Source organism: Amphibalanus amphitrite, unplaced genomic scaffold (genome assembly GCF_019059575.1).
Source record: "Amphibalanus amphitrite isolate SeventyFive unplaced genomic scaffold, NRLGWU_Aamphi_draft 000014F_arrow, whole genome shotgun sequence".
Taxonomy (NCBI): domain Eukaryota; kingdom Metazoa; phylum Arthropoda; class Thecostraca; order Balanomorpha; family Balanidae; genus Amphibalanus; species Amphibalanus amphitrite.
Genome location: NW_024881510.1, coordinates 1609678 through 1635323, shown reverse-complemented (window position 1 = coordinate 1635323; position 25646 = coordinate 1609678). Strand labels below are relative to the sequence as shown.

Below are 25646 nucleotides of genomic sequence, written 5' to 3'. Positions count from 1 at the left end.
AGTGCGCCATTTATCGTCAACGATATTTCATTGCTGTCGAGAGGAACTTATTTGTTATTCAAAGATGACGTAATCTGACAAATTATGGTTATATTTGAGCTATTTTTTCCAATTTTTATATAAATGATTTTATTTTGTGGACAAATAAAACAAATAAAGTGTTTTATTTGCCAACATTGTATATATTGGAAGTCTTTTTTTATTTACGTTATTTCTGAAAATCGACTCCAATATATTGACTTTTATAATACATTTACCTTGATTGTTCCTATTCCACTCTGAGAGAAATATTTACGAGGTTGGTCGGGATAAACGAAATTAACAAATTTAATGATAATTAGACGTCTTTATCGGTTTGTTTTCCATTTTTGTGCGAAAAGCTGATCATTCACTGATTTCCTTATTTTATTTTACACCCTCGTGCAGCGTGCTGACGATCATCCCCGCTAGATTGAGATAAGAATCGGCACCAGCGATACTTAACCTTTGTCACAGGTGTGCAGCTCGATTTCTTGTATGATGAATGTCCTGTTGACGTTTTTGCATAAGTCCTTGGTTTAAAGGGACCCTCCCACATTCAAAAAAGTAAATGAATTGGCATTAAAGGGACCCTCCCACCTTCAAAAAAGTTTATAAATTTGCACAAAAGTTTTATCGCTCGGTTCACAAAGAGCGAAAACGAAAATCTACCAAATTTCACTGAAAAATATTCACCAGTTTTCAAGATATTAGACTTTTGCTTTCATTTACTTTTTGGATCTCTCCTGTTTCTAGGGACTTTATTTTGATGCAATAATTGATGGTTTTAGTCTATGATTTAAAAATCGTTAGATCTCCTAGCCTGTCCCGTAGCTCAGTTGGTAGAGCATTGGACTCCCAGTAGTGAGAGCCCGGGTTCGAGACGCTCCGGCGCTCGATATTTGAGACTCCTGACGGGGATGGTCTGCTGTTGGTGGGAGCAGCCGCAGCCAGTTGAAGTCAGTTGAGTGGGACAGGCCGTGTCCGGCTTTGAAGGGCACGTTAAACTTTGGCATCTAAATTCTCCCGTTACTCGGAATTGCGCGATCGGACGGTAGGGGTCGGGGTCTACGCAACAAGCTCTGCTTAGCGTGGGCTCCGGCTCTGTCAATCCGTCCATTCAAACATTCGAGCTAAATTTATTTTAAAAAAAATCTCCGCTGACGTCACAAATTCTAAGGGGGCATTCCAATACATTAGCCCCTTAGAATCCAAAAACTGCAGGTTTGAATTTCCATATCTCTGAATTAAAGCATTTTTCGATGTTGTGAGTGCCCAAACCGGTATTTGCAGGCCATGGCCACCAATTTGGCTATCTCAACTCAAAACTAATGTTAAGGTGGGATGGTCACTTTAAAGTGATGTCCCATGGTTCAGAGGCATCAAACATGAATATCAACCAAATTTCACCAAACAAATTTTACTGCTCTTCATGACCATATTTAGGCATCAATGCAGACCATTTCTATGCTTCTGATTATTAGAAAAGAAGGTGGTGGGCTATGACTACCTTAAATACCCTCTAAAAGCTGGAGAAATTCACAAAATATACCTAACATGAAACATGAAAGGAAAGAAGGTATCCCTCTAAGTTTGAAAAGTGACATTGCACATCATTATACTTCTGTGCAAAACATCATAAGTTAGTTAAAAGTTACAGTTATAACTTACAAGTGTTAAAAAGAAGAATGAGCTCAGTAGAGAAATGTTGAGACTGTATGCCTAACATAGTGCTGTTGCTTTAATCATATCAATTTGATTTATAAAGGATAGTAAAAGGTAATTAAAGATTGATTTGCTGGGAACAGAGAATCGAAAGATTGATTCATTACTATGGTTGCTTAGCTAGGTATCGTTTTTTCCCACAAGGAAGGTGAATGAGGGATGTGATCATGGTTTGCAAGAATAAGTGTGTAAACTTGTTCTCATCCTCGTTCAGTGCTATCCTCAGCACCACAAAGACTCCTATAGCCTTTTTGTACATTACCTTGATTATATTTGATCACAATTCACAATGTAAAAATGTTGAGATACAAAAACAGTTGCAGTGTTTGAGATTTGTTACCTTAAATACCTGATAATGCGATATATGTATCAATGCTAAAATGATTTCATTCTGACGTCTTAGATAATTATTATTCATAAGTATGTGATTGATGATACCAGAATAATATACAGCACAACTTTTCAAAATAAGTTTTAGGTGATGGATGGAGAGTCCCTCTGTTTGTCCTTCACAAAGCCAATACAGCTTATATTGATTTTGGAAGCCATTGGATTTCATGTTGACAACATTTTTGCGCTTCATTATGAAAATATGGCCTATATGAGTCTTCTTACCCCTATACCAGTCGTTTGAAAGCAAGATCGTACCGAAATGAATGAAGAAATTGGTTATTTACCCATATGTGGTCATAAATCCACCCACAATAAACAAATAATTGATGCCTGCATTTTTTTTTATTTCAGAAGCCTAGTTTATTCGGCAGACTTGGTTGCCTCCCTGAGCTGTGACCCGTGTGTCGGGCAGCAGATCCGGCGAGCTTGCGGCCGGGTCCGATGGCGCTGGTACAGACGCTGAGCTCGGCTGGTCCCATGTCGCCTGGCGGAGGCGGTGGCGGCGGCCCGTCCGGTCTCGTCGAGCCGCCGCTGGTCGCTGCGTCCGCGCCGGCGGCGCCGGCGCAGCCGGAGCCCGAGGAGCCTGTCATCGACATCGTCATCAACAACGTGGTGTCCAGTTTCAGCGTCAGCTGCCACCTGGACCTGAAGCACATCGCGCAGAACGGCCACAACGTCGAGTACCGGCGGGAGAACGGGGTACGCGGGCGGGGAACTGTTTTGTCCCCGGGGGACGGGGACCTGGTCTGTCCCGGGGGAGGGGGGGACCTGTTCGGTCCCCGGGGGACGGGGATTTTTCTGTCCCCGGGGGGACGGGGACCTGTTCTGTCCCCGGGGGACGGGGAGCTGTTCTGTCCCCGGGGGACGGGGAGCTGTTCTGTCCCCGGGGGACGGGGAGCTGTTCTGTCCCCGGGGGACGGGGAGCTGTTCTGTCCCCGGGGGACGGGGACCCGGGGGACGGGGAGCTGTTCTGTCCCCGGGGGACGGGGAGCTGTTCTGTCCCCGGGGGACGGGGACCTGTTCTGTCCCCGGGGGACGGGGAGCTGTTCTATCCCCGGGGGACGGGGAGCTGTTCTGTCCCCGGGGGACGGGGAGCTGTTCTGTCCCCGGGGGACGGGGACCCGGGGGACGGGGAGCTGTTCTGTCCCCGGGGGACGGGGAGCTGTTCTGTCCCCGGGGGACGGGGAGCTGTTCTGTCCCCGGGGGACGGGGAGCCGTTCTGTCCCCGGGGGATGGGGAGCTGCTCTGTCCCCGGGGGACGGGGACCTGTTCGGTCCCCGGGCACTGGACCAAGGGGGTGGGGGATACTCACCGACAAAATATTTTTATGCCATATCCAACGAGTTACTGTAGCATACTATGTTTTCTATTCTTTGAAATATTTCACCTGTCTGTGTATCGAGTGTAGACCACGCGTTCAACTAAGTGTCATAAAGTCCCATTTGTGGATTGCCTCAGATAGTTCGTGTACACAACACGTTAAACGGCATGCCCGGAAACGACCGTGATTGTGCCGGCGGCCGGCGATTCCCCCTTTGCCACTCCTCCACAGCCGCTAGTAGATGTAACTTCCTCTCCACTGACGGTAGATGGTGACTCTTCCTCCATTGCCAGCAGATGATATCTCTCCCTCCATTACCAACAGATGACACTTCCCCTCTACCGTCGGTAGATGGTGACTCCTCAGTCCTCCCCCCATAACCGGTGGACTCTTGGTCCATTGCCGGCAAGTGATAACCTCCACTACCGTTATATGGGTGGTGTCTTCTCCACTGCCGGTAGGGTTACTCTTTCCTCCATTTTCGGTAGATGATAACTCCTCCCTCCCCTGTCGACAGACAACTGGGTAGTGACTCTACTCCCCTCCATCACCGGTAGGTGGTCAGTGACTCTATTCCTCTCCACTGCCGTCAGATGGTGACGATGAAGATGCGGCGGCCGTACACCACGGCTTCTATGTGGTCCTCCGGTAAGATCACGTGCACGGGCTCCACATCAGAGGCCGAGGCGCGCGTGGCCGCCCGCCGCGTGGCGCGCTATCTGCAGAAGGAGCTCAGCTACCCGGCGCGATTCCGAAACTTCCGCGTGGTCAACGTGCTCGGCACGTGCACGATGCCGTTCAGCATCAAGATCGCCGACTTCTCGCAAAAGTACCCTCGCATCGCCTGGTGAGTGAACCTGTCAGTAATGTTGAGCCTGAGTGACCTCGAGTGATCGATCCAGTGCGGGCAGTGTCACGGCTTCTGAAAGGGGATTTCCCAGCCAGATGGGTTGATAGCGATGTGAAGAGATATTGTGTCTAGTTGGCGGAGATTCACTCAAGTGTGATGGATTTTAGCGTAATTCACATTAATCTCCAGGGCTCATAATTTTCTGGTTTTAGTTCGTTATCAACGTCATGCTAGCCAGTAATCGTGCTATCTGTCTCTCCTCGTGCCACTTTAGTGTGCACCTGGAGTATCAGCGGTTGCTAGATGATGACGCCAACGCAACCACTTGACCTGTTTTGACCTCTATTTTCATGTCTGAAATCTCAATGCCAATGAATGTAACTTGGTGGAGTCTGGAGTATGTTCAATGATACATTTTTACTCATAATCGTGTTCTGCGCCAATCAGTCAACTATCCGGTCTGCCTGCCCAGTTATCCACCCTATGTAAGCCTGTTCTGATACCGCTGCGTGTGTTTACGTTGCGTTTGTTTCGCCAGTTACGAGCCGGAGCTTCATCCGGGCGTCACGTACCGCATTAACCACCTCAAGGCCACTCTGAAGGTGTTCTCCACGGGCAGCATCACAGTCACAGGTAGGGACGACTAGCACAGTCACAGTCTCAGTCCACTAACCACGGGTAGCATCACAGTCACAGGTAGAAGCGACCCACAGCGGCCCCACAGTCCACGGGCAGCATCACAGTCACAGGCAGGAGAAAAGCACTCAGCGTGACAGTCACAGGTAGGAGAGAACGACTCACAGCCTAGTCTACGGGCAGCACCACAGTCTTCGGTAGGAGTGGCACGCTGCCGACAGGTCGCAGTTCACTTTTGCAGGAGTATGTTTCGGTAGCAGTATGATTTCAAACCATTATGAACATGTTACATGGTCATGGATAGTATCCTCAGAGATGTTCTCAGACCGTACTGCCGTCTGAATGTGTGACCGTACTGGGTATGTGTCGTCCTACGTGTGTGTGACCGTGCACCGTCTGTGTCGCCCTCCGAGTGTGATATAGCCCCGTCTTTGCTCCGTGTGTGACATTGTCCTGGCCGTGCCGCCAGCGCCGTCTGTGAGCGCCGTCCAGCAGGCCATCGAGCACATCTTCCCGCTGGTGTACGAGTTCCGCAAGGACAAGTCGCCGGAGGAGGCGGCCGCGGCGGCGGCGGCGCGCGCGCGGCAGCTGGCCGATTCGGACCTCGAGCTGGACGACAGCTCGGACGGCTCGGACGACTGACGGCCGCCGACCGGCCCCTCGCCACATAGCTCTTTCGCCCCGAGCCAAAGAGGCGGCCGCGGCGGCGCTAGTCAGAGGCGGCCGACCGCCGCCCCCGCCGCTGCAGCTCGACATTAGGGCGGCCGTCGGCGCCACCAACCAGTGTCTTCACGGTGCCGCGCGCGCGCTCAGTTGTTCTTTTTTTTTTACTTTGTGATACGGGCAGTGTGGGCGCGCGTGCCGCCGGACGCTGTGGCCTCAGGGTGAGCCCGCCGAACTGGAAGGCCGACAAACGGGCACAGAGGCATTCTCAGACGACGTGTTTGTTATTGGACGTGTGAGTGCGATGTGTTGTGCGCCCGGAGACAGCGCCACTATCTCAGTGCCGGCGCAGCGCGGGTGCGGCGCCGTCCGAAGCCCGGCACACCGTTCCAGGGGTCGGCCGGCTGCCGGCACCGCTCGCCCGGCCCAGAGCTTCCGCCGTCCGCCGGCCGGCGTGAGACCAACGCGTGCCAGTGTGTACGTGCGCGTGCGTATTGTGTGCGTATGAAGCCGCCTGGCGACCACGTACTATAGTGCATGTCTGTCGGCTGTCTCTCGGCTGTTGTTTGCATTCACGACGCTGTTGTGCTGTCCTATCTTTAAGTTACTTTTCGTTTTGTTTGATGTAATATCGCTTGCTTGTTCACTGAGACCGACGAGTTTACCAAGGGCCGCCTCAGCCGAGACCTGCCCTACTCCAAGCCAGTCCAAAGTCCATATTCTCGACTAGGTCCTTGTCCTCCACGTAGCCAGTCTGAGTGTCACCTCAGTCATGGGACCTGCTCCTTTCTCTAGCCAGTCTAGCCGAGTTGCCGTTTGATCCATTCGCGTTCGTTTGCGCACCGAACGCTTAGTCGAATCCTACAAAGAAGTGGCTGATTTTCGTACATCGTTCACCGGTGCTTTGTGAGGCACGCGTAATATTGTTGGCAATACACTGTGTCACCAGTTCAAGCGGCGTCTGTGAGTTAGTTTCCCGTGGTGTGAAACTAAAGAAGCTAGCCATTAGCAGCTAACAATCCGCTGAATTCGTTTGACAGTTGTATTTTCACAGCGTGGACAGTCCGACATGGCGCTGAGGCCACCGGGCGACTACTGACTACCGGCCACGACCTCGAGACCCACCGCGGCCCCCTCCGCGACCCCGAGACCCTCCCCGCGCCCCACCGCGGCCCCCACCGCGTCCCCGCGACCCATCACGACCCCCACCGCGAGCACCACCTCGAGCGCCACCGCGAGCCCCATCACGGCCCCCACCCCGTCCCCGAGACCCATCACGGCCCCCACCCCGTCCCCGAGACCCGTCACGGCCCCCACCGCGCGCACCACCGCGCGATTTTCCTCTTGAGCCGCGACTGGACTCTTCCCGGTTCTTCTCACGGATAGCTTCAGTGGCCCTGAGAAGCACGCATAAACAAACGTCAGAGCAGTATTGAATCGTGAGGCGACAAGTGTAAAGGTAAAATTGGTGAAACGGTAAACTCGACGTAATGAGCGTTAAAACAGTCAATTACATCCACAATCACATCGGATATCGGCATCGCTGCCTCGTTCGCAAAACGTGTACGGTCCTAAAAAGCAGACAAGCAGACAATTCTGGAATTCGTTCTTAAACTGAACGACCAAAATAAAATACCAAAGTATTGCAGCAATGGTATCAATCGCATGCATAATTATATCAAACAAAACAATGTTCGGCTGATGCAAAATTGCAAAGCCGAGCCCGCTGTTTCCTGCGTCCCGGCATACCTGTATCGGAAACCTTTGACGGCCTTGTGGCTAACATCAGTCAGCTCCGACGTCAGATTCAATCCCTTCTTCTTGCCCTTCGGCCCCTTCTTTTTCACTGTAACAAACGGAAGCGAACAGTAAGAAATGGGAAGCTACGACAAGGAGCACTATTTAAGAAATCAAAACGTTGAACATTCTGCAAAATCAAAATACGAGTGCAGCGGCGTGCCAAAATAATGCCATCACCAAAACGAATGGTTGACCACATTTAGATTTGTGCAAAGCCTTTCGTGTGAACACTTCAACCCATACACAGTGAAAGAATCTTCAAAACGCGGAGACTGGTATATCACGGTAGACAAACGAACTTCCAGGAAGCGAACTGCACTAGCCGGCTGCTTCGGCCGGGTTCAGTGCGGCATAGATATCGGGGGGGGGGGGGGGGCATCTCACCGGGCACTGGCGCGGCGCCACCGGCGCGCCGGCTGGCCCGTTTCGCCGCCTTGGCCTGCAGCAGGTAGCGCTTCTGGAGCTCCTTCTCCACCCGCTCCTCAGCTGTCACCTTCTTCTTCTTCTTCTTGCCGGCCTTGGTGGTGTCGCCGCCACTCGTCTCCAGCTTGGCCGCCTCTGCGGATGAGTGGTGCGTCAGAAGGGATTCCGAATGCCGCTATACGCACTCATCCGTTGAAATATCGAGACGTGCGGTGTGTTACCATGAAGGGTAACATATGTATTGGGCAGCATATTAGCAGCTGAAACTGTCGGTTATGCAAAGTCCTCCTTTAATTGAATATATAAGTTACGATAAATACGGCTTCTCAGTGTTTGAAGCTTGGAGCGTCACAAAAGAAAAAAAGCAGAGATATGTTCAACACGAGCCTTTCCCATTAATGCGTACAGCTCGTGATTTACCTGCGTATGTCTGAGCGTGCTATATGTATATCTGATCCTGTGTGCGTGGGCTAGGGTACCTTTGGCCTTGGCGCGCTGCTGCTGCGTCTGGAACCAGGTGCGCGGCCGCTGCTCGGGCGCCTCCAGCACCTTCTGCGCCCGGCTCAGCTGCGCCTCGCTGTTGCGCAACTCGCGCTCCTCCCGCTCCAGGCGGAACACGGCGTCCACCTGCGACTCGAGCCGCTCGATCTTCTGCCGGTACCGGTCCACCACGGCTGGAAACGGGCGACGGCGGGTCGGTTAGTGGGCTACACAACAGACAAACACAGCAGAACAGGCAGCGGCTGTGAAGGGCGAGAACGGGTCAGTCAATGGACAAAACAACGGACAAATAACACAGAAGGACAGGCAGTAAGACAGGCAGCGGATATTCAGCGGATATCACACTGGCGGAAACAGACACAGAGGGGCACACACACACCTCAGGCCTCGTGTGTTGGTGTGAAACTGTATCTCGATCAGACTAAATTTGATGACCACCTGAAAAAAAGATGTTATTGCTTATCATTGTGACTTTTTGGTCACTAGTGAAAGCTGCGCGGCGGGAGTCCCGTTATGCCCTAATTGTTGTAATCTGTATAACATCGGACAGCCGTGCACCGCTATGTTCTGCTGTGTCCGCTGTATGTACATCTGCTGCCTGTCCCCCGTGTGTCCCGCCGGCGCGCCCCGCTCTGTCCCACTGGATGTCTGCTGCATGTGCTGCTGTGTCCTGACGTGTGTTCCCCTCTGTGCCTGTTTCCGCCAGTGTGCCGCTGTATATCTGTTGCCTGTCTTGCTGTGCCCTCACGTGTGTCCCCACTCCCCCTGTGTGTCCCACCGGCTGACCCGCTGCATATTGAGTGGAGCTGTAGAAACAGTAGGCATTCAGCTGGCTATGTGAAATCAAATATATTCAAGGAAAGCTACCATAGATACATGTATGCTGTGATTTCATGACCGTAATTAATTAGTACGGTTACAAAGTGCAGCTGTCTAAAAAAAGGCAACCAGGAAAATGCGGACTTCGTATCCAATGGCCCTAACAGCTAAACCAGAACACCCCGTCCCGATCTGCTGCTGACTGGCCGGCACGGCTGTTGTTTCCGGAGCTGCTGACTGGCTCTGCGGGGGACCGACTGAGTGTTATCGGAGCCGTGACTGGTCCGCCTCGGCACGTTCCCTGTGGCTCCCGCTCGGACCGGGCAGAGGCGGACACGGCTCGAATATCCCTGTGCCGGACACGGTCGTGGCACGTGGAACAGTCGGCCCATACACAGCACTCTGCACCCGGGTACACATCCGGCCGCCGCGCCCGGCTAGGCAGGGCTGAACTGAGCACGAGCGGCCCCGCAACCGAGACTGCTCAAGTGCTCAGTGTGTGCCAGTGTCATCCAGTCGAGCCGGCTCACTTCATTATACCGTACTGTCATGGCTCGGATAAACGCTCAGCCAGATCCAAGGCCCGTTGATGGAAACGAATCTGTGCCTCTTTCAATTATTATTATTTTTTAGTTCTAAAAATAAGAGAAGTTTTATGGGAAGAAAAGGGAAGAGCTTGTTAAACAGGGCTCAGTGTATTCATTGTATGCGCTTTGACATGACTGTACCTTTATGAAACAGACGCTGACGCACACCTTTCAAACACGAGGACTATTTGTATCAGATGTGTAGAAATATTTGTCGACAAACGACGCTAGAGCACTAAACTTCCCATCCTTACAAAGGCAAAATGCGGCTTATTGAAAATATCTCACAACAATGTCAGGACACACGAGACAGACTAAAATAAAAGAGCGTCAAAGATAAATGTGCTTGTGTGACCCACGGGGACATGAGAACAGTTTCACGGAAACCATCGCGATCAGTCAAGCAATAAATCCAGTGATGAGTGAAGTGAAGTTCACCTAGCCCGTGATGTGATAGGTCCACTGAAGGCCCTCCTCCTCATTGCAGACAATTGTTCACACAGTGTGAGGTTGTTCGGTACGAACCAGTTACACTGTGTGGGATTTTTCAGTGCGGAGAGTTCACACCGTGAAGACCCAGCCCGACCACACTGCGTTCAAACGTTGCTGAATCAGTCCTCTGTTATCTGCCCGCCGGTCTCGGTGTTCTGTCTGCTCAGGGGCGGGAGGAGGGGGCCCGGCCCGCCCGTCTCGGACGGCGTCTGTCCGGCCCCCGACGGGACGCCCGTCAGCCGCCGCCACGCTGAGCGCAGCGAGTCGAGCGACGCCCGCGAGCTGTCCCTGCGCGGCAGGTGCTGCTCCACGGCCGGCGGCGGTCGGCGGCACTCCTGTTCGTCCATGAGGGCGGCGTTCAGCGCCGCCCAGTACCACACGGCGCGACTGAGCGTCCCCTGCATCACGCTGCTCGGGTCGCCGGCCGACTCGCCGCAGTCAATGTCCGCGGCGGCGCTGCGTCTGTCCCCCGCGCCGAACGGTGAGGGTCGGCTCCTGAACAGGGCCAGAACGGCGGCGTACCAGTACCAGCAGAGCGGCAGCACGCCCACTGCCAGCAGCGCGGCGGCAGCGCTGAGCGCCAGCCGGCCGCGCGCCCACTGCGCCAGCCCGGCCAGCACGGCGGCCGAGCCGGCGGCGAACAGCACCGCGTACCACGCCAGCCAGGGAAGCAGCAGCAGCCGGCGGCGGCGCGGCCGGCGGCCCGGCGCCGCGGCGCATACCAGCAGCACGTTCACCGGCAGGCTGACGCTGACGGCGGCGGCGGCCAGCGCCAGCAGCGGCCGCCGGTGGCGCCGGTATAGCAGCTGCAGCTCGCCGCCGGCCACCGGCGGGACCGGCGCGCCCTCCGGCTGCAGCCAGTCCTCCACCACCGGCAGCAGCAGCACCAGGTTCACCACCACGAACAGCACGCCCAGGCCGCGCACACCCGCCGACAGCTCAAAGAACTGGAAACAGCACCGCTCCATGGCCCACGGCCGGGACGGGCGGCCAGGCAGAGCTCCTTATCCACCGGCCGAATACCGTCGCCCACTCAGTTCAGTGCTGCCGGTCGCTCGACGAGTTAGGTGCCGCCCGTCGCTTGCCGGTACTACCAGTCGCTCTGCCAGTTCAGTGCCGCCGCTCGCTGGGTCAGTTCAGTGGTGTCGGTCGCTCCGTCACTTCATAAGTTCAGTGCCGCAGCTCGCTGTCGGTTCAGTGCCACCGGTCGCTCTGTCAGCTCAGGTGCCGCCGGTCGCTCTGCCCGTCCAGTCCCGCTGGTCACTCGGTGAGTTCAGGTGCACGAGGCGGCGCTGGGGTGAATCAGAATACCTCACCACTGTCGCCAATGCCACCGATGTTGTCACTCCCACGCTCTGCTGAGACGGACGACCCAGCACGCGAAGCTCCCGGGGCCAGCGGGCACGACAGTCCCTCACGCAATGTAAACACTCCCACTGCCGGTCGGCCGATCACTGGTCTACATACGCCGCGCTGGTATGTCTTACAGCACTGAGCGACACGTGGTCGGCGCGAGACAGCGAGATATCTGCATCCGGAGCCGTAGACCGCTACATGCCACGGTATAGAGGCTTGTGCTGGAGCCCACTGCGACGCAGCACGTCGGCGATGAGTTCCTGAGTCGGCGATAACTCAGGTTCAGTACAATTGGCAGCCATTCACACGTGACACGGAAAACAGTGTCGATGGTCAGGCGTCCCAGCGCGCTAACTACATGGCGGCCGTACGGCGCCGCCCAACACAAACAGACGGGCGCGCCTCTGAGACGGAGTTCCTGTCACTGACTGTGACCCACGAGCGGGCGGGACGGCGGCCCGGAGCAGACTGACTCGGCCGCTCGGCGCGCGGCGGCCCACACCCTCTCTGCGGCGCAGTCGCGCAGCCGTTTCTTACGTGGCCACTTAGGCTTGGCTGGCTTGAGATGCAAAATGGTATACATAACTGCTCGTAACTCTATGTTCAAAGTTCGTGCACATAGGAAATCTAACGGTACCGTTTTTTGAATCGATACTTTTTTCCCAATTTATTAACGGCACGAACATTAATTGACATTCTTAACATTGTTAACAGGCTTACAAACTGATGTTATACCCCAAAGTATCAATTACATGGCGCTCCGAGCCTTCCAACACGCCAGACCAGCGGCAAAGGCGCTGTCGGCTGGCCCTAACCAGACCCCTCGGCGCTACGTCCACCCACGCACCCGTCACCCCCTCCCCATCCCGGCACCCACCCACCGGACAGAATCGATACTTTTTATTGTGCGTTAAATAGCGAAAATTTGAATATAATCTGGACAAGTATTGTATTGAGAGTACCTTATGAGATTCACGATACAAATATAAAAAGTTACATGAATGGCGTACCGGTTCCGTCTCTACGGCTTCATCAGCGCCGTTACATCGAAAACTGAATCAGTCCTTACATCCGCCGTTACAATCCGCCGTCACATCGAAAGCTTTTTATATCTGTATCGTAAATTTCATAAGGTACTCTCAATAAAATAGCAAAAAAACAAACAAATAAATAAATAACCTTCTAGTGACCTCAAGTAAGTACCGAAAATACATTTTTTTCCAGGGCGATTCACGTTTGTGATGACGGACATACGGATCGGCAAAATATTTACCCGTTTACCTTCATTATTACCCTTCGACATGCAATGTAAAACATGCATTGCATCAACTTACCCAGCGACCTGGAGTCGCTGGGTTGCGGAAGTAGCACAGTTGCTGACTGGTGGCAGGGTGTCCCCGTTCCCAGCCAGTCCGCTGACCGGTGGCGTTGCACGCCCCAGTCCTCAGTCCGCTGACCGGTGTCGGTATATGCCCCAGTCCGCTGACCGGTGTCGGTATATGCCCCAGTCCGCTGACCTGTGTCGGTATATGCCCCAGTCCGCTGACCTGTGTCGGTATATGCCCCAGTCCGCTGACCTGTGTCGGTATATGCCCCAGTCCGCTGACCTGTGGCGGTATATGCCCAGTCCGCTGACCGGTGTCGGTGTATCAGTCCGCTGACATGTGACAGTGTATCTCCAGTCCGCTAACCAGTGGCGCCTGGCGGTCTATCCCCAAGTCTCCAGTCCGCTGACCAGTGGCGGTGTACCCCCTGCCCCTAATCCGGTGTCGGTCGGGATGTTCCTCAGTCCACGGACTGCGACCGATGTTCCCATGGTCCGCTCACCTGTGTCAGTGTACCCCCTCCCCCGTCCCCAGTCCGATGACCTGTGGCGGTGTATCCCCAGTCCGCTGACCGGTGACCAGTGGCGGTGTATCCCCAGTCCGCTGACGGTGTATCCCCAGTCCGCTGACGGTGTATCAGTCCGCTGACGGTGTATCCCCCAGTCCGCTGACCGGTTGCGGTGCATCCCCAGTCCGCCGACCCGTGGCGGTGTATCCTCCAGTCCGCTGACTGGTGGCGCTGTATACCCAGCCCGCTGACCGGTGCATCAGTCCGCTGACTGTGTATCCCCCAGTCTCCAGTCCGCTGACGGTGCATCCCCCAGTCCACGGTGGCGGTGTATCAGTCCGCTGGCCGGTATCGGTGTATCCCCACTCCCCAGTATCCAGTCCACTGACAGGTGACGGTGTATCCTCAATCCGATGACCTGTGACGGTGTATCCCCTAATCCCCAGTTCGCTGACAAGACGATCAGTTTACTGACCGGTGTACGCGCCCCTGCAGCCGGGGAACTGACCTTGTGGCACGGTGCGGATCTCGACCGGCCGCAGACTGCGCCTGCTGATCTCCCTGATCATGGCGCGCTCCGTCTCCCCGGCCATGGATACGGAGCGTCCTGCGCGACCGGCCCGGGCCGTCCGGCCCACCCGGTGCACGTACTGCTGCATGGTGGCCGGCATCGTGAAGTTGATCACCTGAGCGGCGGAACGGGGAACGGCGTCATACAAGTGGACTCAACGACTTACACTGAGGCAGGGAGCACTGCGGCACAGGGGTGATACCAGTGCCAGCATCATGAAGATGATTACCTCAAACGAAAAACGCAGCACAGCGAGAAACGGGGGGAGCTGTTGATGTACATAAAATGGGCATTCAGCTTCGGAACACGGAAACAATGACAGATCATCTGATCGGAAAGCTCGATAAAGGACGGCGACATAATGCATTCACCTGTTTTGACCATTTAACTCTCTGGAACACATAATGAAAATTAGCTCGTGAACAAGGCCCTGTGATTGGCCAGCAACCGGCGCCGGTTAGCGGCAGTGAAGCTCCCCGTTGGACACCGCCCATTCGGCCGTCCGCAGCTCACCGTTTTCACGTCGGGGATGTCGAGACCACGGGCGGCTACGTCGGTGGCCAGCAGGACGTCGATCTCCTGCTCGCGGAACTTCCGCAGAGATTCGAGCCGCTGAGCCTGGCTGAGGTCCCCGTGCAGCTCCCCGACCTGGCGAGTCGAGAGAACAGACACGTTTATTATGCGACGAGACATGTGAGACATGCGACGCTTGGTGGCATGAATGCAACATGTTTATTAGATGACTGTTGACTTATCAAACCCAACAAACAAGCAATACCGACTGCTTCATTCATCTTTATGACAGGCCAAAACAATGCCTTGCGGAATAACGTCCTTATTTATTTTAAGCTGGTTTGTTTATCTCATGACTGGAGGATAGCGTGCGACTGAGGTCGTCACACAGCGCATATGACGGCTGGCGATGGCCCTTTCACCTCATGGAGCACCGCGTACCCGTATTCCGAGCAGTCCCAGCACTATGTGTAGCCGGTGCGTCTGCCGCTTGGTCTGCACGAAAGCCATGACACGCTCCTTGAACGATCGCAGCAGCAGGCTGGCGAGCAGCGCCTCCCGGTCTCCCTGCCGGCCCGGTCGGATCCTGGCGACATCGGACAGGAAAGCGACACGTCAGTTAGCTGCTGTATGAAGGGAGGCTGCTGAAAGTTCTGGGGATTAACTAGATAAAAAGAAATCGAACCATTATCGTCTGAACACGTCCCACGAATCGGCGAATTATTAGTAAAAATGAAGGTTTCACTACGTGGACGCCCTGAGAGCTAGGGCTTGGACAGAGACAAAGTCAAGCAATGCGCAAGGGCCTTCTTCTAAGTAGAACGCGAACAACGCACCTGAACAAGCAGGTCAGGCATCGCAGTAAAGCACAAATAAATTAAAAAAAAAACGGAAGGACCTCAAATTATTTCGCATCAGGTGCGAGGTATCACCGGTCACCCACCTGACGAATTCCTGTTTGAGGTTGGCGGCTACGTCGGTGTTTTCGTTGACGAACACCTTGACGGGGTCTTTGAGCGATACCGCCGCCAGCTGTTTGACGTCGTCCGTCATTGTGGCGGAGAAGAGCATCGTCTGCCGCGTGGCCGAGCACTGTTTGATGATCTCACCCATCTGCTCGGCGAAATACTCGTCCAACATCCTGCCGAAAGACACATGTGTCAGGGCTCGACGCTGGTAATGGATTTGACATCCCTTTCAACGCTCTTCCTCCCTACCACAAATTCTCCGCATTACACACAGCATGCTCTTATCTATGATCTAGCCGTCAAAAGTAGCCTTCAGCTATTGGTTTTTTATATTACAGAATTTTGTCCTGAAAATGTATCCCGTCCAGAGGCCTGCAGAGTGTCTTGGCCACCACGTCAGCGGAATGGTTCTAAGCTCTGCTACCCCACAGAGTTTCTCCCATCCTTCGTAGCCTGCGGAGTGCCGTCTGGCCTCCCGAGCAGTGGAGTGTCTCCCGTCTTACGGCTCACGGGTCGTCTCCCATTCACCATATCCAGCAGAGTGCCGCACACACCCGGTTGGCGCTCGCCCGCGCCCGCTTACCTGTCAGCCTCATCAAGCACCAGCACCTCGACCGTGTCCAGTGAGAAGCTGAGCGTGTTCCCACCTGACCAGCGTAGCGCCTCCCATCCCCGCAGTGACTCAGCCAACAAACCAGCAGTCAGCGCCCGCTCACCTGTCAGCCTCATCAAGCACCAGCACCTCGACCGTGTCCAGTGAGAAGCTGGGCGTGTTTTGCAGGTGGTCGATCAGCCGTCCGGGCGTGGCGATCACGATGTCCGGGTGCTGGCGCAGCTGGGCCTCCTGGAATCACACAGAGACACACAGCGTCACACAGTGTCCATGGTCGCGTCGCTGATACAAATTTGCTTTGTTGAGCAGGAGCCGCATTTATGTTCGTGACATTTCTCAGTCAATGATGTATTTTGTAAAGCCTTTCTGCTGTATCGAGTTTTTGTCACCCGTATGTGAACAAAAATAAGGGCTAGTCTGCTACGAGCTGCATCAAGAAAAATAATTGTTTCCCGACGACACAAGCACCTCTGCATGACCAGAATGCTTACGGACACATCGGAAAAGTAAACTTAAAACACTTCTGACATTTCTCTGACAATGACTCGTTTGTAGTACCAGGAGCACTGACCTGCACTTTGATGTCCATACCGCCGGCGGCCAGCGCCACCTGCAGGTCGGGTAAAAACTGGCAGAGCTGCCGCGTGACCTGGTACACCTGTACTCCGAGCTCGCGGGTCGGTACCAGGACCAGCACACGCGTCACAGGAATCTGAGGAGGGTGGGAGCAGAAGACGCGTCAGGTCATTAGCGCCAACGTGCAGTCCTTACGGAGAACAAAAGTAACGATATAATTTCAACAGGCGAGACATACATATCCTGAGGACGTTTTCAATATCTTCATCTCGGAGAACTCGCATCTGGTTTGTAGTCCACGTCACTGACACACTCAGGCATGCGTCCCATCTAACCTGTTTGGGCCGGAACACGAGCCGCTCCAGGATGGGCAGCATGAAGGCGGCCGTTTTGCCGGTGCCCGTGGCGGCGCAGCCACAGATGTCCCGGCCGAGCAGCGCCACCGGTACCGTGGCCGACTGGATGGGCGTCGGGTGGACGTACTCCATGGCGGTCACCGCCTGTGAGACAGGGGGGGGGGGGCGTTAGTTACAGGGCAGGGTGGGTACTCGTGGGTCCGAGCGGAGACTGGCCATGATGCCGCGAACGATTCCACTTCGACGTATTTTACTTTACAGGGGGATTGATAAAGAACTGAGAAAGTTTGTCGCACCTACAGCACGTGAACCAACGCCGCAATAAACAAGCATGATATCATCTAGTTTTCCACTTATTTTTCACACATAAAAAAGGGTCAATACAAACTGTAGTTTGTAGGGTTCGATATTGAAAAAAAAACGACAACGATGGGTTGATACCCAGCAGAGTTGGCAGCAAACGGACTAACGCTTCCGTAAGCAGCCGATTATATCAGCACAGACTGTGGACGCAGCTCGAACAGTCTACCAGCGCGGCACCGGCGGTCTGTCCGCTCCACCCACCTTGAGCAGCGGCCGCGACAGGTTCATCTCGTGGAACGTCTTGACGGCGCCGATGGCGTCGCCGGTGGCCTCGCTGAAGAAGGCGGCGGCCTCGGCGGCCTCCTCCTCCAGCTGCGCGCGCCGGCGGCCCAGCTTCTTCTCCTTCCGTCGGCGCTCGGCCTCCTTGACATGGATGTTGTCCGCTGTCGGACACGCAGCAGGCGGACTGAGTTTGCATTCCAGTCAAAATTAAATGTGTTAGGCCAACCAAGGAATTACAGAAAAAAACGAGCTGTGCATCATGCATCGATGATACGCAAAGCAAATTTTTTGCCTGCAGTACGAACGGCCGAAACTCGTAATATTGTGTTTTAATAATTTTTTATAGCCATAAATATATAATATACGAATATAATACATGATATATATTGTATATAATGTACGAAATCAGATAATATACCTAATTTAACCAGAGACTGCCCACTTTGTCGATCCAACCTACCTCCGAGCTGCTCCATTTGGTCGTCCTCGGCCCCCTCGTCGTCACTGGCGCTGTCCTCCTCCATGTCTTCTGGCTCGACCTCCGATGGCCCCTCGCCGTTCTCTGACGCCTGAGAGAAAACATCAGCGCATAATCCACAGGTAAGGGATGTACGATCAGAATAAAAGAGGTGAGTGTGATATGTAAGTAAAGTAAATATCTTGCTGCAAATACCGTCGTCGGATACAAACGTGTTACCAAAATTTTGTCTATCTTATCCTTGTCTATCTTATATATCTTAGGATCTGTGCCGAGTCACGCAACTTTGTTTTCCAAACGGATCTTTCTACCAAGAAAGGTTGTGTGCACATCATTAACGACCAGTAGTTGCTTCTTCAAAGTGCACTGAAGAATTTAGACGTCAAACAATACGTGTAATGGGATGATACTACGATGAAACTTGCATGCGGAACTATCACAAAGAGCGACGGCACCGACGGGAACCGGCACCGTTTGAAAACTCCGACTTCCGGCACAATGTCGAAACGGTTCCGGCTCCAGACAAAATGCGTCGGTTCCAGCTCCGGCTTCTCATACCTCAAAGGTCATAGATCACTACAGATCGTAATTGAATACGTGAACAACCCGATGGCCGAACAATACGACTGTCGCGAACAGAAACGGATTCCCGCAAACCGACTCTCGGCTCGTGTCATAAGAGATTAGAGACCGAGGTTACTGGGTGGGAGGGTGACTCGGAAAAACAACAACCGCAATCATCCAAACAATGCAACAAATATTGTATTCTTGTGAGTTGTGATGTTTACATGCATTACTCTAGACCTCGGCAAATCAAAAACCCATCTTCTTAAAAAAACACAACTAATTAATCAGTGTTATTATTTTGGGTCATAAAAACTAATAATAACAGTTGGAATCAAAATGTCCCTAATGCTCACCTCTCCTTTGTGCTCATCGCGGACTTGAGCAATCTTCTGATCTGTGCAGGATAGCTTCTTCTTCTTCAGATATTTGTTTACATCTTCCCAGGGATCGACATGGTATTCTTCAAATGTTTCTCCAAAGTCAAAATCATCTGAGAAGTAGTGTCTTTTGCTTCTTTCCTAAAATGGAGAGGGTATAAGCTGAAATGGCAACAGATAATACAAAGGAAAAAAGACTAGGACACAGATGGAGAGTGAGTGGGTGGAGAGTGAGAGAGTATAGAGGAGAGAGTATAGAGGAGAGAATATAGAGGTGAAAGAAGGGAGGAGAGAGAAGAGGAAAGAGGGAGAAGGTAGACAGTGAGGGAGTGAAAGAGAGGAGATGGAAAAAGGGATAGGAAGATAGAAAAAAGAGATGATAGAGAATAAGGAAGAGGGGAAGAGAAAAGGAGAGGAAGTTAAGAAGGGAGAGGGATAGGCAGAGAAGGGAAAGGGAGTTTATCTGACAAGCCACATTCTAGGGGTGGGAGCCCCTCCAATCCAGCATGCTACACATTCTATTTGCATCTATGAATGCCCCTTTAAAATTATATTGCTTACCAAAGCTAGCAATATTCCAAGAACCTTGCTGTAGCAGGCAAATTAGGTATGAGGTTTAGCAGGGCTGTACTATTACTCTCATGTGTTGGTGTCCCTGAATCAGTGTTAAACTCACCTTATCCTCATCTGAGCTAGAGACTGAGAGATTGTCCACTTCATCATCTGATTCTATTGTTCTCACAAGATCCATGGCATAAACAGATGAATGTACACAATATGAGAATTCACAATAAGTCTGGCTCAAAATTGTTTAAATTATATTGCTAAATGATTTGCTTTGAACAGCAATAAGATAAAATCATCTGCTCATGGTGCCTGCATAGCCAGTGACAAGAAACTCTCTGAAAAAATATCATAGGGTAAGGTCAAGACCACCAAAATATCAAAGTAAAAAACAATGTGACAATTAGGTCATGACATTGGGGGACATGAAGCATCAAGTCAGGGAAAAATTGTTGGTTGGTTGGTTTGGGTTAAGCACCACATCCAGTGCACCAAGGCGCCACCCGGAACTCTCACTCTGTTTCAAGCGGTCAGGTAGTGGCAATGCCATGTGCATTGCCGGGGAATCGAACCCAGATCGAAAAATTGTTACATTGGTTGGTATTAAAATAATCACCAAGACAGAGCTTATAGCTGAAAGAATCGGAACTTGTGCATACAAATCCAGGGCCCTCGTCAAGTGAACCTTAAACTCTCACATCTCAATCTCCTCCAAGCATTATACAGTACGGTATAAGCGATACACATATAAAGCATGGTATGTAGAGAACTTAAAAAAAGGAAATCCACAACAATAGGGCAAATAAAACCAATAAAACCACCAACCACTGATAGTTGCTCTGCTACCGCTGCTACCTGCACGTGCACGTGCAAACAATGCTGCATATTGGAAGTGCTGTTCTTTATTGCCGAAAAATAGCAGAATTGTTATGACATCAGCAGAGTACTCAGCGATGTTTTACTTTAAAAATTAATATTTTACAATAACTTAGTGTCTATGTCCTATTTTTCATCTAAAGGTAATTTTGTAGCCAGTATATTCTGAAAATAGAAAATCACTCGGGAATATTTTAATTTGGAAGCCAGGTTACCATGGAAACATAGTAACAGTTTGGTACCAGCAAACATTGTAAACGCAAAGTAGAACAGGGACCCTTAAAAATGTCATTTACGGCGCACACAGACGCAAATATTGCCGGAGAGGGAATGCTGAATGCTGTGTGGACAGTGGATTTAGGAGGATTTATCAAGAAATAAACGGCCAAATGAGTGAAAACTGATAAAATTTAAGGAGTCGTCGAGTGCGAAATGACAAGCCACTACAATGTTCCTGGCTGGTAATGCATTTTTGCAATGCTTTGTTCCTTTATGAAATGAATGGTTTCATTTGATACCTATGCCTACCTTCCCATTTTCAGTGTGTCTTGTTTTATTATTTTGGCATTTTTCAAATGTTTTGTTTTAATTAATCCCTTGATACTAGCTTCAGTAAGCTTGTCATACACTTAACATTTTTGTTTTAGGTGTACATGTTCCTCATGTTTTTCCCCTGCCTCGTATAAGACTTGTTACCTACCCACCTACTTGCCCAATATATCCCCTTGCACAGTTTGTAATCTTTTGAGTAGGCATTGCAAAATTCATTTGGATGATTTGCTGTTCTTGAATAGCTGCATAAATGCATGAAATTTACTTGCTTTGGTTTTTGGGAAATTTATCCGTCAATGAAGTGTGCCTAACTCATAACTGTAAACCATGCTGTTCATGCTGTTTATGTTAATATTTCAAGGACTTGCTATTTTTAGTGCCCTGAGTTTCAAAGGTTATTTTGCATCATTTAATGTGAAATTAACTAGGCTTTTACATTGAGAATTGATTAAAGGAAGCAAGTTCACACTCATTCTTAAGGATTTCTTAGCTGCCAAAACAAATTAACCCTGTTGTGTGGCATGTATTCTGTATGCTGATTGCTGTATTCGCTGTATTTTTTCATGCAGAACAAATAATGGAATAAATTAGCAATGGAAGGGGAGGCAAAAGCTAGGAGAGGGTAGGAAAGGATAGAAAATAAAATAAATATAGATTTGCTTTCAACTAGGTACCTCAGCAGAGAAGAGTTGTATAGGAAAGTTGGATTGGCATTTACTAAAGCAGGGGCCATTGCAATTATCATTCATCAGTTTTGCTTCCAGTGACATTGGTTCCTGTTCTCTTTTTCAGGGCAGGGAAGGCTCCTGTTGGCCTTCATCTGGATGTGCTCAAAGGAGAGAAACTTACTCAGAAGCTGATGGTGGATGAAAAGCGCTGTTACCTGTTTGGACGAAATCCTCAGCTAAATGACTTCTGCATAGATCATGCCAGCTGCTCTCGAGTTCATGCTGCCCTGGTGTGGCACAAACACCTTGATCGAGCCTTTTTGGTTGATCTTGGCAGCAGTGAGTAATGACTATTCCTATTATCAAGCAATGTGTTTTATGTACATAATATATGTTCTGCAAAGATAAATGCTTTTGGTTAGATGTGTTGAAATAATTAATAATAGGGAGCCAACTTTTGATAGCCAGTTTGAGGTACAGATCAACGACAGTTCTTTTACTTTGTGTCTATATCAGCTCTGGTTTTGGAATGATAGCAAAGCTCACCTTGTTTTCGTTCGCAGCACATGGTACGTTCATCGGCTCGATGCGAATTGACGCCAACAAGCCGACCCAGCTGCCGATCGACTCGGCGTTCCACTTTGGCGCCTCGACGCGCGTGTACATGCTGCGCGAGCGTCCGCAGCAGGCCAGCAAGCCGGTCATGGAGGAGCTGGAGCTGGCCGGCGAGGAGACGCACGGAGAGCTGCTCGGACTGCCCGAGACGGAGACAGAGCTCGATGTTAGTGGCGCGGGACGGACAGGGACGGAGCGGGACGGGACATTAGGAACGGACGGGACGGGAGGCGAGCGGGACTAGAAGGGACGGCAGGGACGAACAAGACCGGACATGGTAGACGGGACCGAAGGGATACACGGGAATGGAGACACATAAGACCGTCTGGAAAGAACGGGAGGGACACAGGGGACCGGAAGGACGGGGTGGGAATAGAAGGGACAAAAGGGACTGAAGGGACATACGGGACCGGATGGTGGAACGGACGAAACAAATCATAGACACGGGGTAAGCGGGACTGGGCTGGACAGACGGTGAGTGCTTCTGGCAGGGATGGACAGGGCGGAATGTGGAGATGGGATACATGGGACGGGTTAGAGTGTGCGAGACAGGCACAACCGGGCTTGTTTAAAACATTCGGGCAAAGTTTAACTTTACGGGGGAGGTGAATGAGAAATCTAAGTGTGATGTGTAGTGTTGGTACTTGGCAGCTTACAGCTGTGACATTCATTTGCAGTTTACAAATGATATATCCGGCTAGCACTAGCAGATGGTTCGTGTGTGCCTGTCGCCCACGGAGTCTGACATTGGATGCGCTGACGCCGCAGAACCTGACCGAGTTCAACACGGCCCACAACCGGCGAGTGACGATGCTGGGTATTGCCGAGGACGACTTCAAGCCGGTGGGCAGGCGGCGCAGCCAGAAGCGCAGCGTCACCTTCAACGAGGAGGAGGAGGTCATCAACCCGGAGGACGTGGACCCGTCGGTGGGCCGCTTCCGCAACCTGGTCTCCACCACCGTCATACCGATGAAGGTGAGAGTGGCCGCCGCCATGCTGTGAAGTTTGTGCGGATGTCCAGGTAGGACTTAAGGACAGATTTAATATCCGCACCCAGCATTGCTGGACGGAGTGCGTACACTATGTTGTTTTGTTTTGGCTTTTACCGATGAGCTATCGTCGGCGGTTGCAGAGGGCGCGCGTGGAGCCGGCCTCCTCGGCGTCGGCTCCGGCGCCAGCGCGCCACCAGCGGCGGCTCTCGGACACCGGTGCCGGCTCTCTGTACGGAGACCTGCCGCCGGCCGACGGCGCCGCCTCGCCGCCGGCCGCCGGACACAGCACGTTCGCCTTCAGCCTGACCAGCAAACTGGGCATCGGCGTCAACCCGGCGCCGGAGGTGGAGGAGCGCGTTCCGGAGCCAGAGGTGGGTCCCACCGACCGACCGTCGGGGCTGGTCGGTTCGGTGACGCTGTCTCAGAATTTTAAATGTTAATTTTTGTACACCTTCGCGTACAGTATCTGCAGGACCAGGAGGGTCGGTTTGCTGATTCTTTGTTCTTCCATTTGTGAATTATTGATTAGCACGAGCGTCGTGTTACTATCAAGTACAAAAGGGTTTTCTAAGTATTTTTTATTGTGATAATGAACTTTTATTTTGTTGCTATATCGTAATCATGGGGTCTAGAGGGAGGCTCATGAGCAGTTTTATTCTATGGCTATTCCATCATAAGCACGGGGTCTCGAGGGGGGCTCAGTGCATGTGTTGTCAGTGTCCAGGGCCCTTGTCTCATCAATGGCGGGTGACTGACGCGGTTTCCGATCGACTGTCGATTGCCTTATGCGATTTCTGACCGACTGTCCGTGAGAACTGACGCTGTTTCCGCGCGCCCCCGCAGGTGCCGGCGGTACCGGCCGGCGCCGCCGCGCTGGTCGGACCCGTCGATAACCCCGCCGCCCACGAGCCACGCAAGAAGAAGTACGCCAAGGAGATGTGGCCGGGCAAAAAGTCGGCACCCGCCCTCCTCGTCTGAAGAGTGCGAGGTGTGGTGGTATCCTTTTGCCGAGTCTGTGAGGTGTGTGTGGCGGTGCCTGGCAGTCGGTTGTGGACGAGCTCGCCAGGTTGGGATAGGGTGGCCGCTGGACCTCGTGACAGTGTGTATGGACGCCGCTAAACTCGGTCGTGCGGTGCCGCGCCATCAGTCAAGACTCCTGTGCCACTCCGTTTCGGCAACTACGTATCTGCCCCGATGGAGTAACACACTGTCTTGCAGGCTGTCTTGCCCGACCTTAGTCTTCGTATTTTGGTTATATAGGGTATTGTACAGAAGAGGGGCTTCATATCCACCAGGCAGACCGTCTTACGTCCTCGTGGCACAGCTGCCATCTCATCTCATGTATGTTTCGTGATTGCACCTCTGCTATCAGTTAAGGTGTGTTTCCGAAATCGTTCTTTCCCTACATTGTTTTTCTTCTGTGTGAATGTAGTGGCGACACGCTGTCTCGATGTGTTGGTCTGTGGGTCTGAAAGGTGGCCCCATCCCGCCGCTACTCAGGTTTGTGCTGTGTGGAGGCGGACGCTGTGGTGTTCGGGGTGTTTTTATTGTCACTGCCGTTGTTTGTTACGTTCTGCGCGCCGGGCCGGGCGGCTCGACTCCTCTGCTCGCGTCTATAGAGCTGCTGACTGACTGCGTGCTGTACCCCGAACATCTCGGACGGTGCTCCACTATCGAATACACAGTGAGCTGAGCTTAGCGTTACTATTTGACTGGTCGTTTCGGAGAGGTGTTGACTGACACCAATGGGCACTAGGTCGGCCGGTTTTTGCAGCAGCTGCGTACCGGTCACCACTGGTCAGAAATTGTTCCTCCTTAGCTCGGCTCACCGTGGCTGCCGCCTGGCGCCTTGGACGGCTGCTACCGCCAGAGGCAAAACGCCGAAATGGCGGCCCGCAAGGGATGGTGAAAATATCCGGGATGAGCAATATGGAGGCGTAAGATAAAAATAAAACTAACGACGCTATTTGGACTTGTCGCCCCCCAGAGATCTTTTTGCTACAGCTCTTGGTTATGAGAGACATGAATGAAATTATGCAGATGTTTCAATGAAGTTTTCGTGTGCCGGATTCAAGGTTCCAACACCACACTCAGAAATTACATGGCGAGGTGTAGTATGTTATACCAATACCACGTCCTTGGACAGCGTGAAGCCTAACCTGAATTTACATCAATTTCCAGGCAAGTTTCAACCGTGATCGCAGCCACTGATGGTCTTTGAACTATAGAAGAGGAGAGAGAGTAAGAAGAATGAGCGAGAGTAAGAGGTGGAGTGAGAGACTGAGAGCGGGAGAGAGGAGAATGAGAAACGGAGAACGAGAGTGAGAGAGATGGAGTTAGAGATGAAGAGCAGGAGTA

General features: G+C 52.2%; 3 protein-coding genes across 13 annotated transcripts; 2 read left to right on the top strand and 1 right to left on the bottom strand.

The window, feature by feature from the left end:
• Window positions 1-5: 5 nt before the first annotated feature.
• On the top strand, window positions 6-6560 carry LOC122384840 (TATA box-binding protein-like 1). 8 transcript variants are annotated; one of them, XM_043372619.1, is made up of 5 exons: window positions 6-298; window positions 2488-2835; window positions 4051-4304; window positions 4846-4940; window positions 5413-6560. In XM_043372619.1, exons 2-5 carry the CDS (start codon window positions 2578-2580, stop codon window positions 5583-5585), a joined length of 780 nt encoding a protein of 259 aa, XP_043228554.1. In that variant the 5' UTR covers window positions 6-298; window positions 2488-2577; the 3' UTR covers window positions 5586-6560. The 8 variants fall into 8 exon arrangements, with proteins under 8 accessions (XP_043228554.1, XP_043228579.1, XP_043228570.1 ...); XM_043372644.1 differs by having other exon boundaries at window positions 16-298; window positions 2552-2835; XM_043372635.1 differs by having other exon boundaries at window positions 261-495; window positions 2552-2835.
• Window positions 6561-6634: 74 nt separating this feature from the next.
• LOC122384788 (probable ATP-dependent RNA helicase DDX27) lies at window positions 6635-22262 on the bottom strand. 4 transcript variants are annotated; one of them, XM_043372531.1, is made up of 16 exons: window positions 22228-22262; window positions 19698-19923; window positions 18998-19162; window positions 18060-18168; window positions 17579-17760; window positions 16994-17158; window positions 16654-16794; window positions 16186-16313; window positions 15445-15642; window positions 14943-15087; window positions 14502-14636; window positions 13926-14103; window positions 8309-8503; window positions 7791-7964; window positions 7356-7452; window positions 6635-7003 (listed from the first exon to the last, which is right to left on the bottom strand). In XM_043372531.1, exons 2-16 carry the CDS (start codon window positions 19770-19772, stop codon window positions 6706-6708), a joined length of 2385 nt encoding a protein of 794 aa, XP_043228466.1. In that variant the 5' UTR covers window positions 19773-19923; window positions 22228-22262; the 3' UTR covers window positions 6635-6705. The 4 variants fall into 4 exon arrangements, with proteins under 4 accessions (XP_043228466.1, XP_043228480.1, XP_043228488.1 ...); XM_043372545.1 differs by lacking the exon at window positions 22228-22262 and adding an exon at window positions 20395-20481; XM_043372553.1 differs by lacking the exon at window positions 22228-22262 and adding an exon at window positions 20451-20466.
• On the top strand, window positions 20733-24982 carry LOC122384834 (nuclear inhibitor of protein phosphatase 1-like). Its single transcript, XM_043372608.1, has 6 exons — window positions 20733-20922; window positions 21806-22020; window positions 22245-22462; window positions 23065-23271; window positions 23429-23659; window positions 24132-24982. Exons 1-6 carry the CDS (start codon window positions 20894-20896, stop codon window positions 24264-24266), a joined length of 1035 nt encoding a protein of 344 aa, XP_043228543.1. The 5' UTR covers window positions 20733-20893; the 3' UTR covers window positions 24267-24982.
• Window positions 24983-25646: the final 664 nt, after the last annotated feature.